The 17,563-nt window shown below is 46.0% G+C and overlaps 1 protein-coding gene across 4 annotated transcripts in view; it reads right to left on the bottom strand.

Moving 5' to 3' along the window:
• LOC148891984 (dynein, cytoplasmic 1, intermediate chain 2a-like) overlaps positions 1–17,563 on the bottom strand; it is a 35,090-nt gene that overhangs the window by 4,753 nt on the left and 12,774 nt on the right. For all 4 annotated transcript variants that reach the window (XM_089007973.1, XM_089007975.1, XM_089007974.1 and 1 more), the window contains 5 exons: positions 17,396–17,495; positions 13,196–13,321; positions 7,020–7,166; positions 6,819–6,932; positions 6,594–6,727 (listed from right to left, as the gene is read on the bottom strand). In XM_089007973.1, the coding sequence (XP_088864099.1) occupies positions 6,594–6,727; positions 6,819–6,932; positions 7,020–7,166; positions 13,196–13,321; positions 17,396–17,495 (621 nt within the window). The remainder of the gene's footprint in view (positions 1–6,593; positions 6,728–6,818; positions 6,933–7,019; positions 7,167–13,195; positions 13,322–17,395; positions 17,496–17,563) is intronic.

The following is a 17,563-nucleotide window of genomic DNA, read 5'->3' as shown; positions in this document are numbered from 1 at the left end:
AATGAAAGAATGAAAATATAAAATGTCAAATAGTCAACATCCAATGATTAGTCCGCCTTGGACAAAAAGAGAAATCAGCAGAAATACGTGTCCATCCGATCTCCGCTAGTTTAGTTGTTGTCGTAGTTCAAACCTTCCTCATTTTGTGACGTCGGTTGCGTCGGCGCTGATTCGTTGAAAGCAAAGTATGCGAGCATGCATACATGTTCACGCTGACGTACGCACAGCAGAGAGCAGAGGACGACCGAGTGCTGACGTGCACTCCGCTCAAATGATATCGCTAAAACCAAAACAACTCAAACAGGTGTTTGTTCATCTTTGTCAACTAATATCCGGATTCATTTTAGGTTATTTTTCCTCAATAGTCCTCAGGAAATTTCATGAAAATCAAAAAAAATCCTGAAGTCCAGGAAAATCCAGAGGATTTACATCACTGACCTTGAGCTGGACGCACTAGCCACTGGACCAATGGGGCGGAGTCAATCGGGACTTCATCCACCTCTAAAATGTCATGGCAATTATACAAGGTCGTTCGTTCAATAAACGAGGTGAATTTTTCGGGATCAGGATTGACAGCTACATATAGCTTACTTTTTGGCACTTCTAAAACATTGTCTTCCAGAACTGTCACACACATTTCCATCTGTGCACAAGCTCAGATTCCCTCAACGTTAACATCTTTGGGCTAATATATCAGCCTGTTGCTTGCTACACCCGCACACAGTCTCACACACTCTCTCACACATGCAGTCACACACTCACAGTCTAACTTCTAGCTGCTCCATCATAGGTGATGATGACGCTTGCTCCCAGGGAGGGGACGTTGGGGCGGGGAGGGGGGGTTAGCGATGGTGTCGCTGGTGCCGCTTCTCATGGGCATAGAGCCCAATCCTTGAGCCGCAGACACGTCCGCAGATGGAAGATGGGAGGCCGGATGGCAGGGGGGTACCAGCCGCCCGCTGGTGCTGTTGAATGTGTCTCTCTAATTGTCTGTCTATGTGGATTTGATGTATTTCAGAGACTATCCTGGCACAAGTGGTCTGCCAGGTTTGTCGGTTTGAGGCCAAAGTTTCGAGCTGCGCGATGTTGATGTTGGCTCGTTTGAGGAGGTCCCTGGTGTAGTCCTTGAGGCGTCGCTTTTGCCCCCCTGCAGAGCGCTTCACATCTTTCAGCTGTCTATAGAGGACTTGGCGGGGAGGCGGTGATCGGGCATGCGGATGGTGTGTCCAATCCACCGAAGGTGTTTCTTTGCAACTGCCGCTTCCATGCAGATGGAATTTGTGCGCTGAAGGATGTCTGAGTGGGGAACTCGATCTTCCCAGGACTGGCCAAGGATCTTCTGCAAGCTCCGGATGTGGAAGGCCTCAAGGGTATTAATGTGCCGGCGGTATGTGGTCCATGTTTCTGCCCCATAGAGGAGAGTGGACAGACATACTGCGTTGTATCCGGCAATCTTGGTTCCAATTCTCAGGTTTCGGTTCGTAAAGACTATGCTGCGTAAATGGCCAAATGATAACGAGGCTTTATTTATACTTTTGTGTACTTCAATTTCAAGGGAGCAATTGGAAGATAAAGTGGAGCCAAGATAGGTGAAATGCCATTGATGTGAAGGCTGGGTGGTGTGGGAGTTGGAGACACCGGTTGGAACATGACCTCTGTTTTTTTTATGTTGATCTGGAGACCAAAAGACAGGTACAAGCTAGAAATGGTGTTGAGAGCATGCTGCATAGATTGTGAGCTGTGAGCTAGTACAGCACAGTCATCAGCATACTGAAGTTCACAGATGTTTGTCTTTGTGTGGGCCTGGAGCCGTCTGATGTTGAAGAGGTTTCCATCGAGGCGGTAGTCCACCCGGATGCCATCTTCATGTCAGATGTCTTTGTGAAATAGGCACGTGACAGCAGAAAGGAGGATATTAAAGAGCACTGGAGCCAAGACACAGCCCTGCTTCACCCCAGCGTTCACCCCGAAGAGCTCTGACGGGAGCTCTCCGAAGAGTTTCCGGCAAGGAGACGTTGAAGGTTGGCTTTGATGGTGGGGTTGGTCAGTGCTGTGCAGCAGAGCTTTCCATTGGGAGCTGTCCTTGGACGACGGGGATGTATGCATATAAGGAGTTTGGATCTGACCATATGGTGGTCAGTCCAACACTCAGCTCCACGCATGGCACGGGTGACAAGGACATTCTGTATGTCCTTCTGACGGACAATCACATAGTCCAGGAGGTGCCAATGTTTGGAGCGGGGGTGCTGCCAAGTGGTCTTGAACCTGTCTTTCATTTGGAAGATGGTGTTAGTAATGACCAGGTGATGCACTGCACAGAGGGAGAGGATCCGAAGGCCATTGGTGTTCATCTTTCCCACTCCATGCTGGCCAATAACTTTATTCCACACAAGGTGTTCCATGCCCACCCCAGCATTGAAATCTCCCATGATGAGCAGCTTATCCGTGGCCGGAGTTTTCTGCAGGATGGTGTCCAGAGGTCTGTAGAACCCGTCATTGACAATGTGGTTGGCATCCAGAGTTGGTGCGTAAGCACTGATGAGTGTAGTGAAATGTCCCTTTGCCAAGGGAATGCGCCAGGTCATCAGCCTTTCATTGATGCCAATAGGGGATTCCGTAATGCAGAAGAAGGTATACCCTGCACCAACCTCTGTCAGGGAGTCTTCTCCATGTAGTCTGGTCTCGCTGAGGGCTGCAATGTCGATGTTGTATCTTGCGAGCTCCATGGCTACAAGTGCTGTCCTCCGGTGGGGCCTCTCAGCGGTTTGAGCCAGGTCCAACAGCGTGCGGACATTCCACGAAGCAATGCTGAGTTTTTTTGTGATTTGTTTTTTGAAGTTTCGACCGCAGGGGGGTGCTCCGACGATTGCGGTTTACCGTCCGGAGTGTGGAGACCCGACAATTTTTAGACCACTTTTTCTAGGTCCTTCCCCATCACAGGGGTGAGCAGTGTGGAGCTGCTCAGACACAATGGAAGCTGCCCAGGAGATGCGCTGCTCCATCCCGCACTATCAACGACCATCACTCCATTGCCGCCTGTGTGCATGGTTTGGCTAGGCACTTCCAGCCACATCCTTGGCCTGTGCCCACCGCCATTCCACATCGCCACAGGACTTTGGGTTTTCATGGAAGGGGTGAGGGATTGGGGCAAGAAGCTTGCACAAAGGTAGAGATTAAGGTGAGGGTGTGGGTGCATAGTCCACACTTCCACCATCTTGACTCTTACCAGTCTAACACACACACACAATGCCAGCAAGCCATTCACTTTGCCCTGATCCGTTTTTTGGAAAACCTGCATAATAATAATAATAATACATTTAATTTCAAGCGCCTTTCAGAACACCCAAGGACACTTTACAATAAAAAACAAAGCACAAAACAATAAAACCATAAGTAAAATGATAAATAATAAAATAGCTGATTGAACTAGACCAGACATGGGCAAACTACTGCCCGCGGGCCACATATGGCTTTTTAATCCGGCTCGCCGAACTTGTCCAATTTATAGTAAAAACAGTGTCTGATAGTCTGAAAATGTTAGCGGACAAGTCAGACAACTCTGAAAAGTTGCCTGCCCGGCCATTAAGAAAGACGAGAAATCGCAAAAAAAAACATTGTCGCAAAGTATATAGGTTTTTCTTAAATTAAGGCCGTACCTACCACAAACGCTACGTTGCTTAATTTACGGAAAATATGCGTGGCCGAAGGTTTTATTGAAGTTGTCTTTTGCAGTCTTTGTGCACAATGCGTTGTTTGCGCTGCGTTGTCTCCTACAAGCCACTGAGCGCCTTTCATAACACTCAAGTACACTTTACAGTCACGGTTTAATGTAAATTTACTTTTTATAGCGACACAAATTTTGTTAGCTTCTTTTGAATCTATCTTCTGGGGCTAAGGTTCTGTGCATCTACTTTGGAAAATTATATGCAAACGCACGACTTTGCTTCGGACTTTCCCAAGCGTTCTTGGGAAAGTCCGAAGCAGGAAGCAAGCTTCTGATTGGCTGCTCTGCCGAGTATGCAAATTTAAACTGTAAGTAGCCTGTTTGTGTGCTTGGCAACGATACACGTGTACTGTTTGCGCATGAAGGCAAGCGAGGGCGTACGTGGCGAGTTTGTCGAGTGCGCGGTCAGGACAATCCATCAATGATTTTGCGGAGTTTAACACAAGTAGATATTATTGAGCTTGAGTATTTCGTTGTGTAACAATATGTATTGAATGTGATTCCTTTTTTCAATAAATGTTGATTTCTTTAACTTTCCACTTTCCATTGAAACTTATTAAAACAGACGACGCAATCTTGATAAATCACAGTGCGTATGTTATTTTAATCTATTTACATTTCCTCCTCCCAGTATCTGCAAAATAGTATGTAAATGCCATATCTTGCATATTCCTTGAGACAAATTTATGAACTGATAAGGGCTTTTTTTCACATTTGAAGGACTGTTAATAAATCAATCAAAAAACATCCCTTTCATCCCTTTGCTGATGTGAAGTGTAAATTTCTACACTGCGAGACTAATAAAGGCAAATCCAATCCAAATTGGGTTGTAGTGTTCTTACTGTGCTATGAGGTTTGCACACACTAGATTTAAAGGACAACCGACATCACTTTTTTGTTTCCTAACTGACATCAGAAAAATGTTTTATAGCATCTAAAATACCCAAAACATGCAGTATGATATTTTTAGTCAAATGAAAAACACCAATAAAAATGACTTCAAAAAATCGAAACCGGAAGTTGTCACGGTTTGCAAGGTGGTGATGGCGGGTGCGGATCCCAAAAAGCAGGCAGGAGGGAGCAGGAGGTTGTTTGACAAATTGTATTAAATTAGAGGTCAGCAGGAACAAAAATGTAAAACATCAAAATGATCTGAACAGAAGAAAGTATCAAAGGAAATCCAAGTGTAAAAGTCCGCCAAAGTTAAACAAACACATGCACAGCATACACAATGCATGCAGCAAACAATGAACCGACCCCGGATGGTCGTGCCGGGTGTCCTTTTAAGTGTCAGTGATTAAAACGACCAGCACCTGCGAGGCTGCAGGCAGGGCTGACGTCGCTACCCGTTGGTCGCCAAACTGATCGGGACGACCAGCACCTGTGCAGGTGCAGGCGGGGCCGACAGCGCCCCCTGTTGGTCGCCAACCAGATCATGACAGAAGTGGTCAGTTTCAGAAAGTCCCGCCCCCTTGTTCGTGGTGTCACGCCGAGAATCAAAACAATGGCTTCAGATTCAGAGAAGATGCTTTCTTGTTACTCATCCAGTTATGAATATTATTGAAATAGTTCTGAAGAGGAAAGCATACATGTTTGCAATCGATTAAAGAATTTATTCCGTGTCATTTTGAGGCATCAGGGGGGGATGTCGCACCCAAAAAAGGCAGAAGATGGCGACAATCTTCCGTGTGGAAATGGCTCAACATTTTTGTCACAACACACAACGATTCACCATCACGTTATTTATGTGTTTTCCTTCTAATTTCGCCATCAACACGGATCAACACGAAGTTTTCAGACCAAATAAAGTACCGCAAAATACATTGTGTGATCAAAGGACTGTTACTTCAGTGACGTGAGGACTCATCACCAACTCAAAAACAAGTCTTCCGGAATATTCAGCGCGAGTCTTAAAACGTAAAATATAGCTATATGCGGTGGAATCTTTGTAAAATACACCCAATAGAAGTCATTTGAAGCGATTTGACAAATTATGGACAGAACTTTTCCAGAGACGTCGGTTGTCCTTTAATGCTTTAGTATATCGGTCCCAAACATTCCCTCCAAATGCTCCTGGCCCGGCCCATCCGTCAAATTTTAGAACCCATTGTGGCCCGCGAGTCAAAAAGTTTGCCCACCCCTGAACTAGACCATGAATGCAAGTTTAAACAGGTGCGTTTTGAGGTGGGATTTGAAAGTAGGAAGGGAGTCAATATTACAGATGAATTCCAGAGTTTGGGAGCAAAGCGGCTGAAACCTCTGCACCCCATTGTGGTGGGATGGGCAGAAGGCACATAGAGGTGAAGAGAGGATGAGGATCTGAGGGACCGAGAGGGAATAGAAATTTGAAGGTCAGAAAGGTATGGGGGGGCAAGGTTATGGATGGTTTTGAATATAAACAGAAGTATTTTGAATTTGATCCGATGTTTAACAGGTAGCCAGTGGAGTTGCTGGAGGACAGGGGTGATGTGGTGAAAGGAGGGGTTTTAGTGATGATCCGGGCTGAAGAATTTTGGACTAGTTGGAGTTTATGGAGAAATTTCTGATCGACACCGAAAAGAAGTGAGTTACAATAATCGATACGGGAGGTGACGAGACTGTGGATAAGGATAGCAGTGGAGTGAGGGGTGAGAGAGGGACAGCAACGATTGATATTACGGAGGTGGAAATATGCAGACCGAGTTATGTTATTTATATGGGAGTGGAAAGATAGTGAGCGATGGAGGATGACACGCCAGGCTCTTGACCTGAAGGGAGGGGGACACGGTTGGACTGTCAATGTTGAGAGAGAAAATGTTTGCTTTGTGTAGGCTGGATTTGGTACTGACAAGGAGAAGTCCAGTTTTTTGGCTGCATGATGAGCACCCACCTCCCGTGCCGACAGGCACTGTAGACGGACCCATCCTCGCTGCCCACGACAAAGTTGTTTACATCGCCGAGCGGGAAGGCCATGGAGGTGACAGCTACTGCCTTGCTCTGCTTGAATACTAGCTCCAGACTGTCCTGTCGGAGGGGGACACATACATACATACAAAAGACTCTTCCCAACAAATTGTGTTCTGTGGATTTCAAAAAGGACAGGCAATGCTCATACCTGAGGCTGGGACAACATGTCGAGGCTCCATGAGCACATCTTGCCATCTGTGGAGATGCTGATCAAGTTGTTGGCGTTCTGGGTTCCCACCACGTTCACGCAGTAAACGGGATGCTGCGGCACAACAACTGATCAAGAACCGAGTATAGAGAGTCCGCGTCGGCGTTTGTAGGAGGTTGAGCGACGATGACGGGGCATTACCGTGTGTGCGGTGGCAGACAGTGGGGTTCTCTGGACCGGGGTTCGCTTGTTGCTGCGATTGTCCCATAAGACAATCTGTCCTGAGTAGGTGCCGCCAACAACTAGGTTGGGGTGAAACTTAGCAAAGCCGGCTGACATCACCTCTGACTAAAAAATGGCACACAAAACACTCAAGCTTTATCTCACATATAAAGATAATATGCGACATACGACCAAGTTCCGTTCCGAGCAAACAGTCGTAAGTCAAAATGGTCATAAGTCGAAATCCATTCAAAATGCTGAGGAGAGACTCTGTGCTAAATGACTTGCAAAAGATCTGATTCGGACGCCATGGGGGCGAGTGGGCGGGTTTGTCTGGATAGCTAGAGTTCTACCGGTTGCCTCTGCCCAGTCTTACCCCACTCTCCGCGGCCGTCTGCGGCGCCGACGCATCCCACCAGCCACCTCGTCCCGAAGCAGTACGAACTGTCTCAAAGAAAACGCGGCGTTCTCTTCGCGGCAATCCCGCGCGCCTGAGCGCCGACGCCCAGCCGCCTCGGCTCTGTCATGACCGCGCCGCTGCCGGCGTCGGTTGACACTCCCCCCTTCGGTTGTCGTACGCATTGCCGGGCTGCTCGCGTGTTGCGATGCAAGCGTTGAATTAAATTTGAAAAATAGGGTCTGGCGGTTGTGGTCGTAAGTGTCTGGCTGCATCTGTTGCTGTTGCAATATCACAACTTCGAAGATGTACAATCCAGAGCTCCTTGAGACACTTGGTGCAAAAAGCTATCAACCCAACTAAACAGAACACAATTGATGAGGAACTGGGTAAAATTATTGCCGAGAAAGCACGGCAACTTCACTCGGATATCGTCAAGAGGCAACCTGGAAGTTCGTCATCCATTGATGATTTCAAGGCTAGCCACGTATGGTTCGAGAACTTTAAGCGTCGTACAGGGATTCATTGTACCATTTGTCATGGAGAGGCAGCCAGTTCTGACGATAAAACAGCCAAAGCTTACAAGGAATCATTTCTCAAGATGGTGGAAGAAGAAGGCTTTGTTCCTCATCGAGTGTTTAATGCTGATGAAACCGGTCTTTTTTGGAAAAAGATGCTGAACCGGACTTCCATTACACAGGAAGAGACGTCCATGCGAGCTGTCAAAGAATCGCTCTCCCTGCTAACGGAGAAGCCAGAAGAGGTCACCCTCCCATCCCGCCTCGGCGGACACCACTCCCCCTCCCGAATGCTGTCATGCTGGAGAAAATTGTCGTACGCGTTTGTTAAGAATCAGTTATATATATATATATATATATATATATATATATATATATATATATATATATATATATATATATATATATATACAGTAAAGTCTCGTTATATCGATATTCAAGGGAGTCCGAAAAAATATCGATATAACCGGGACTATCGATATATCCGACCCTGTTTGCATGTAATTTTCTCCGTGCGTGCATAGAAATAGTATCGATATATCCGATATCGATATAACGAGACTTTACTGTATATATATATATATATATATATATATATATATATATATATATATATATATATATATATATATATATATTCACACACAGTGGTACCTCGGTTTTCGAACGACTCACAGTTCGAACAAATTGGAGTTTGAACAAAATATTCGAGATATTCTTGCTTCGTAGTTCGAACATCAATTGGAGTTCGAACGGCGGTACGACGCGAGAGTGCTTACGCAAGGGTGGGGTGCTGAGCGGCGTACGGGTGTATCGCTCTCTCCGTGACCAACTGTTGTCGCTTGCGGGCGTGCTGTGTTTTGCTCTCGCGTCTAATTTCGGTGTACGAAGAGTTTTAGCCCCTAATCATGCCTCCAAAGAAAGTAAGTGCTGCTACAAGTGAAAAAAGAAAAGTACTGCGTACAACTATTGCATTTAAGAAAGAAATAATCGCAAAATATGAAGGAGGTGTGCAAGTGTCTGACCTGGCTAGGAAATACAGTGTGGCGAAATCTACGATCAGTACGATATTAAGGAATAAGGAGGCTGTGACATCTAGTGATGTGGCTATGGGAGTGAGAGCAAGTATCATTGGATAGATATTTGAAGAGAAAAGAACATCCTGTAGCCGAGTCATCCGTAGCGGTCACATTCCGAGCGAGAGTGACGGCAGCTGACTCGTCGGAACGTAGTGGAATGCTTGGGATCCCAAAGCAGGCGAAAGAGACGTACTAACCAAGCAGGATGTTTATTCACAAATCAAAGAAAACACAGCGAGTAAGAAGGCAGGGGGTGATCCGACCCACTTACTATGGCAAAAAGCAAATGGCGAGGGTGCGAAATTACGCAATCCCGGAAGATTACATAAATTTACAGGACGCGGGGAAAATACCTCGGACCGGATACACTCGCACATCGAAGGAAGAATCCAGGTACGGTCGAGACGCCTCTCTACCGTGAGTAGTGAGTCAATCATCCGGCATTGGCGAGGTGATCACGAACCGTATACATGCCCCGTGTCCGTGATTAGAGAATTGACAGCAGGTGGAGGGCGGCCGGGAGAGGCAGCCCCGCCCCCCGCTGTCAACTCGCACGTGACAGTAGCAAAGAGATTTGAACGTGTGAGCACCCCTCAGACAGAAGAGCTCCCCGAAGTTTTTATGGAAGGGGACTCCTTCCAAACAATAAATTTCCTTCCTCCGTCCACCTGCACCTTCTGCTGACCACCACAAAGGTAAAAAATCCTATTCATAATTATTTTCTTTACAAACGTACTATTTGCCTGGGTGACATTTATGTTTGTTATTTGTGTCTTTGCCATCTCGCTTAACATTTTCTGATCAACATGAAGTTTTCAGACCAAACAAAGTACCGCAAAATACATTGACGTGATCAAAGGACTGCTACAGTGTGTCCTTTCTCGGTCAGCGGCGTTCCTTCAGTGACGTGACGTGAGGACTCGTCACCAACTCAAAAACAAGACTTCCGGAATATTCAGCGCGAGTCTTAAAACATAAAATACAGCTATATGCGGTGGAATCTTTGTAAAATACACTCAGTAGAAGTCATTTGAAGAGATTTGACAAACTGTGGACACAACTTGTCCGGAGACGTCGGTTGTCCTTTAATGCTTTAGTATATCTGGCCCAAACACTCCCTCCAAATGCTCCTGGCCCGGCCCCTCTCTTAAATTTGAGTCAAAAAGTTTGCCCACCCCTGCTCTAGGCTGTTTGGAAAGCATTGTCTAACTCAAAATCATTTTTTGTCGCGGGCCACATTGTAGTTGTGGTTTCCTCTCGAGGGCCGTTATGAATTTGGGGAACCCATTAGAATGTTTAAATCCCTTCAAATATTACATATGGAGCACACAGCAAATTAATCAGAATCAGAATCAGAATCAGAATACCTTCTGATCTACTCATTTTCAAATCTGAAGTCAAGAATAATGACTTTTATTGTGGTTGACATCCAAAAATAGGATTTTTTTTTCCCGATTTTAGCAATCATCATGGAATTTAACAAGTTTGATTTGCTTTCGCGGGCAGAAAAAAATGATGTGGCGGGCCGGATTTGGCCCGCGGGCCTTGACTTTGACACCTGTGGTCTAACTGAATGAGCAGGGACATCACTTGCCAACGTTTCTGTGTTGCTACACTTGAACGCATGCCCTGGCATGTTGCGATAGAAGTGATTGTGATTGGCTAAAGGGTAGAGTCATGTGTCATGGTAAGCCAATCAGAGCTCGTGTTTTCACACACACCAGAACAGTGTGTCATTAGTCACGCTAAATTGTCACGTGTGAGTTGACAGCTGCTCGCTCGACACAATTTCATTTCATTTCAACGAGTCGCTGTCACCTCACCAATGACATGATTACGACGCATCGCGCCGCGCTGTGTCTTGTGCTGGCAAGTTCAACAGTTTGCTTTGCACGAGGTGATTGTTAGACGCGATCGCGTAAGTTTGTTGCTTTCCGGTTTCCGATCGTGAGTGTGCCATTTTATTCGCCCCGCCCGCCTTCTTTTGTCGCGTTTTATTCCGCGTCCGTGGAATCATCGGACTCGCGCCTTTTGTTGTCATAAAATCTCTGCCAGCACCTACGGGACTCGAAGTGGATGCAGATGACATCGAGGAGCTTGTTGCTGACCATAATGAGGTCATCAACACAGAAGATTAGATTTGCCTTCAAGATGAAGAAGTCCAAGATGGCGCCCGAGTAGGCAGCCTCAGCAAGTGCTCTCATGAGCTTTTTTTGGTTGTTTTTGTCTTGTTTTGTGTTTTCTTTTGTCACTTTGTGTTGTTGTGCATCGTGTGGAACGGACACGGATTGTTTTTCAGCATTTTTGACCACGACATTCATCAAGGAGGAGACTGTGCTGAGCGGTTGCGCCTTTTGGAATATGCCAGTACTGTTTTTGAATGGGAGGAATGTCGCTGCCATTCGACTGCCATCGCTGGACACCAAAGGGGCCATTGTGCTTTTTTGCGCCTGTCATGGGCAGCATCTTCACAGCCCCGCTTTGTTTAGCGGAAAGGTCAGTGCCGTTGGACGGTCTGCGGCTGGATGGATGCATGGCTTGAGGAACCCGCAATAAGAAGAAAGGAGCGTCAGCGCAGAGCGCCGATGCGTATGTGCAACTGTTGCGGCTTGGAATTGAAGCAAATTTATGTGGAACAGGAGATGTGAGACAATCTCTTTTCGTCAATGGATGCTACAGCTGCGTGTTTGCTTTCAACATTTAGCTTGTAGTTGACATGCACATTCCACCATGATGTCCCTGATCCACTGGCGGAAAGACGCTTTGATCCTCTCCTCTTTCATCTAGAACTGTTTCATGTCATCACAAAGAGGGTACACCAAGTTCTGAAGAATGAATGTCTCTCTGTGTCTTTATTTTGTCATATTGTCTCTATGCTGTCATATTATTTGTTATTTAGTTTTTTTTTTGTTCTTTTGACTTCAAGACGGCGCCGCGAGAGTGGCTGCCTTTCCAGCAGCTCATGTATTTTGTTTTTCTACTTTCATTCCTTTCATCACTTTGCTGCTGTGAAATGTAAATTTCTCCACTGTGAGACTAATAAAGGCATATCCAATCCAATCCAATCCAAGACAAGCAGAAGCAGGCCATCCAGGAATTGATGTGCAGGCGTTTATTGAACAGTTCCATTCAGAAAAGGCTATAAGAATCATCAACATGATGAATGATAATGTGATGCCTCAGTTTTGTAAGACCTTACAAGTCAGAAATCAACAGGTGTCAATTAAGAGCCATCAATGACCATCACAAATGTAAATAAAGTGACTTTATTATACTGTGCAGTGTATTTCTTTCATTCATTTCAGTCATTTTATTGACCTTTGTGATGGTCGTTGATGGCTTGATGAAATGGATAGCTTTTTGTATAACATGTCTCAAGGAATTTTAGAAGTGGTGATATTACAACAGCAACAGATGCAGGCAGACACACTAGAAACTTCATTAATAGCTAGTTTCCTTGCTTGTAGGTTCTCTTCAAATTATACAGATGGCTTGTGCGGGTTATTTGTGGAGCCTGATTGATGTGATATTTTAACCTTGCAGTCTACACTCTGCCTTTGAACTAGCAATAAAGTTGAAACGAGTCCAAATTTCACTGTGTTTTCTATCCATGTGTTCATCTTTTCACTTTTGTTTTTTTTTCCACTTTTGTTTTGTTTCAAGCTCTGTCGTTTCTGTGTGTGTGTGTGTGTGTGTTTCTGTAACGCTACTCACTGCTGCGTGTGTCCTGCTTCATGTGTCTCCTCCCTCCTCTACCACGGCTCTTGACCTATCACATGCGGCTTTAATCGAATACTGGGGGCGGGGAATAGAGGAAAACAAAGGCTGCCATTTTCAGCTCCTTGTTAGAAGCTCCAAGAACCGGCGCATTCGCAAATGACACATCACTCATTGTGGTGCTCCGTGTGTTTCCCGAAAAATAGTTTGGGTGCCAAGATTATATTGTCGCGAATTTAACGTTCGTAAGGCGAAAAGTTCGCTAGCTAAAGTGTTCGTAAGCCGAGGTATCACTGTAATTTATACGTCAGCAAAGAATTTCGGTCTTTAACATCATAATATCCCCTTACTATATTTTCTTGAAAATAACAGTCAAAATTACAAGATGTACGTACTCTGCATTGTTCATTCGATGCTGTTATCAGAATGTGAACTGCGTCTAACCTGGCAGTGGAAGATGTATTCTGGGGTGTTCTTCTTGTATTTCAAGTTCCAGACGAGTGCGACTCCATCAGGCTCATGAGGAGAGTCCTCGTTGTTGTTGTAGGAGGCCACAAGCAGCTCTGGGTACTGATGAAACGCAGTCAGAGAATTAGGTCAGTGTCATTAACAGCAAATTATCTCAATACCCTGACTTAAAAGTGGCCCAATAAAAAAGTACACTGCAGGTGTGTTAGGGCAATTTGCTATACAAACACATTTCTAACATCTTTTCTATTTCCTTACACATGGTTTTATTTTCTCGGACTTCCTATCACCACATCACATTCTGTCTATCTTTACATGACGTGACATCCTGTCCGTCTTTATAAAAGCGCTCCCAACAAGCCCCTACTTTCTCTTCCCTCTTCACCCCTGCCTGCCTCTCGGGGTGGGCAGTTACATTTTCTCCCAAAGATTCAAGAATATTTTTGTTTTTACTTTTGATTCTTGCTTCATGAATAATGACCCTAACAGGGTGGGCGGGCTGAAACTTTGGCTCAATGACAAATCACTTTGGAAGCCAATTTTGCGGACATACAGTGATTCCTCACTTATGGTGGTAAATAGGGAATGTGATTAGTGAAAAACCACCAAGGAGGGTTGGCTATGAGGGTTGGCTATGCCCTACGAATTTTTGTGTAAGTGTATGTGACCACCAGTGCATTTAAAATATGTAAATGGCATTTGTACTTTAAATATTTGAGACAAAGACAACAGCTGTGCACATATATATTCAATCTTTAATTCATTCGTTCATTTTCCGAACCGCTTTATCCCCACTTGTCATGATCTGGTTGGTGACCAACGGGGGGTGCTGTCGTCCCCGCCTGCACCTGCACAGGTGCTGGTCGTTTCCAATCAGTGACACTCAAAAGGACACCCGGCACGACCATTCGGTGTCGAGTAATTATTGAATGTCATTGTTGTTTGATTCACTGTTGTATGATGTTGAACGCATTGTATGCGGTTGTATACAATTGTATGCATTGTGTGCAGTGCATGTGTTTGTTTAACCTTGGCGGACTTTTAATCTTAGTTTTCTTTTGATACTTTGTATTTTTTCTGTTCAGATGATTTTGATGTTTTAGATTTTTTTCCTAGTGACTTTATTTGAATACAATTTATCAAACACAACCTTCTGCTCCCTCCTGCCTGCTTTTTGGGATCCGCACCTGCCATCACCACCTTGCAAACCGTGACAGAATTACCCGACCCACCATCGGATCCCGCAGATACAACAGACCCGTCTCATTTCCACTCTGTGCCTGGCAGTGCAATGTCCACGTTAGCCCACGCCTCGTCGAGTTAGAATTGCGTCACTCGACGAGCCGTAACGTCCACGTCAACATCCGGCCGAGACCTCCTTCCAGGTGGCCGTCCAAGGTGACACTGGGTGTCTGGCAGTGCACGCCCACGTCCAGCCACGCTGTCGTCGTGCTGAATGGTTGAATTGAGTCGCATCCACGACGGGCCGTGCAACGTCCGCGTCAACGTCAGTCCAAGCCCCCACTCACCGCTGGATCCCGGAGCGACTCAGGACTGGTCTCGTTTCCCCGGTGCCGGGCAGTTCACGCCCACGTCGGCGTCCGGCCGAGACCTGGTCCCATATGGCCGTCCGGGGTGCCACTCTGCGCCTGGCAGTTCGACGTCCGCGTTGAGCCATGCGTCGTCGCGTGAACGTGCAAAAGGGATCGCACTCACGCCCACGACGATCCATGCCGCGCCCACGTCCACGTCAGGTCGAGTCCCGTTCCCATCGGGCCGCCGCCCATCATATGCTGGAGAGGCAGCGTTTGCCGTCTCCACTATTGTTCCCTGGCAAGTTGGACCTTTTGGGAGACTGTTGGGACTTCTGGAAGCAGTCCCTTGAAGGGGGGGTACTGTCATGATCTGGTTGGCGACCAACGGGTGCACCCGTTGCACCTGCACCTGCACAGGTGCTGGTCGTCCCGATCAGTGGTGGACTGCCACGTTCGGATCAGCCCTGCCTGCAGCCTCGCAGGTGCTGGTCGTTTTAATCAGTGACACGGCACAACCATCCAGTGTCGGGTCATTGTTTGTTGTATGCTTTGTATGCAGTTGTATGCATTGTATGCTGTGCATGTGTTTGTTTAATCTTGGCAGACTTTTACTCTTGGTCTTTATTTGATACTTTGTATTTTTTCTGTGTGAATGACTTTGATGTTTTAGATTTTGTTCCTGCTGACCTTTATTTTAATACAATTTCTCAAACACAACCTGCTGCTCCCTCCTGTTGCGTTGCGGGGGGGTGCAGGAGCCTATCCCAGCTTTCTTTAAGCAGGAGGCGGGGGACAACCTGAACCGGTTCCCAGCCCATCACCGGGACAATCACGCTCACACTCACACCTCATGACAATTAGGAGTGTTCAATCGGCCTGCCATGCAAGTGCGGTGAGAAAATGTCAAACAGGAAGGCTGTTTCTTCTTTTTTTTGTCTTCACCTCTTCTTTCTGTCCCTGTCGTTCTTTTCTATGTGCTGTCTCTCAGTCATTTAGGGGGAGGAAGGTACTGTCCTGACATGATTCTTCGCAAGCCGCCCCAACGAAATACTCAAGCAGAATAATATCTACTTGTGTTAAACTCCGCAAAATCATGGATGGATTGTCCTGACCGAGCGCTCTACAAACTTGCCATGGACGCCCTCGCCTTCACGCGCAAACAGTACACGTGTATCGTTGCAAAGCACACAGACATAGGCTGTATTAAATATCCTGACCTGCAGCAGAAATGTGCATACTTGGCACAACAGTCAACCGGAAGCCTGCTTTTTGCTTTAGACTTTCCCGAGCATTTGCATCTCATTTTCCAAAGCAGATGCACAGAACGTCAGCCCCAGAAGAAAGATTCAAAAGAACGTAAACGTACATTATCCCGTGACTGTAAAGTGTCCTTGAGAGTTTTGAAAGGCGCTTAGTCTGCTTGTAGCAGAGAACGCAACGAGATCACTGCATTGCGGACAAACGACAACTGGAGCAAAATCTTCAGCAAGGGATATTTAACATAAATTAAGCAAGGAAGCATCTGTGGTAGGTACATCCTTAATTTGAAAAAATTCCTTTATACTTTGCAACCATTGTTTATTTGCCATTAGTCGTCTAATTATGTTTCAAGTTGTGAAAAATGGGGCAAGCATCTTTGTGGCCGGTTTGTTTTTTTGCGATTTGTCGTCTTATTGTGTTTCAAGTTGTGAAAAATGGGGCAGGCAACTCTGAAAAGTTGCCTGCCCTGGGGTCCGCTAACTTTGTGTCATGAGTTTCAGATACGGTTTTTACTATAATTTGGACAAGTTCGGCGGGCCGGATTAAAAAAACCTAACGGGCCGTAGTTTGACCACGGCTGCTCTAACACAACAGCATGAGAAACACTAATCAGATAAGTCATCAGCTGATGAGACACTGATCAGAAAGAGTCAATAGGAAAGCTGGTGAGTGGGACTGCAAAGACGCAAGCAGCCAATCAGCACAAGGCATAATTTCACTCATGCAGTCGGAGGTCGATGATGCACAGGAAACCAATCATGCATGTGTCACTGTGCTTGTTTTTTTCTTAATCAGAATCAGAATAAGGATCATCTTTATTGCCAAGGTTGGAGAACACACAAGGAATTTGTCACCGGTAGAACACGCTGCACTAGTATCATCATGAGAAAAATTGAGGCACTATACACTTCTATTGTGGTGACTGTTTAGAAGAGAGTTAATGGCTTGGGGGAAGAAGCTGTTTAAATGTCTGCTGGATTTGGTGCGCATGGATCAGTCGCGCCTGCCTGAGGGGAGTAGCTGGAATAGGTGGTGGGCAGGATGCGGAGGGTCCAGTAGGATATTCTGCGCCCTTGTTTGGATTCTTGCAGTTCTTGAATGTGGCTAGGGTGGTGCCAATGATTTTTTTTTCCGCCGTCCTAACTGTCCGTTTAAGTCGGATTCTGTCCATTTTTGTGGCGGTCCCGAATCAAACGGTGATGGAAGAACACAGGATGGATTCGATGACAGCCGTGTAGAAATGTTTGGAAAATATACATCTTGAGAAAAAAATGTGATGTAGTGAACCCACAATAAATGAAGTGCGATGAAGCAGATCACGGTGCACCGGGTTGACCAGGTGTGTTTAAAAATGGTACATAGTCCTGTGTTCCACACCCACCTGAGGAGACCAGTCCAGACAGGTAACCACTCTGTTTTTGGTCCAGCGCTCATCTGCAAACTGTCTGCTCAGAACCAGCTTGGCACCTGCCTGCAGCTCCCTGAACAGGACAGGATGCATTATGAGTCCTACATTTCATCTCATGCCCCCATTTTGCTGAGCCTCTCC

Source organism: Hippocampus bargibanti, linkage group LG11, assembly GCF_051943395.1.
Source record: "Hippocampus bargibanti isolate YZ-2025 linkage group LG11, ASM5194339v1, whole genome shotgun sequence".
In the NCBI taxonomy this organism is placed as follows: domain Eukaryota; kingdom Metazoa; phylum Chordata; class Actinopteri; order Syngnathiformes; family Syngnathidae; genus Hippocampus; species Hippocampus bargibanti.
The sequence above is the reverse complement of the archived record's forward strand: the minus strand, read 5'-3'. Positions and strand labels throughout refer to the sequence as shown.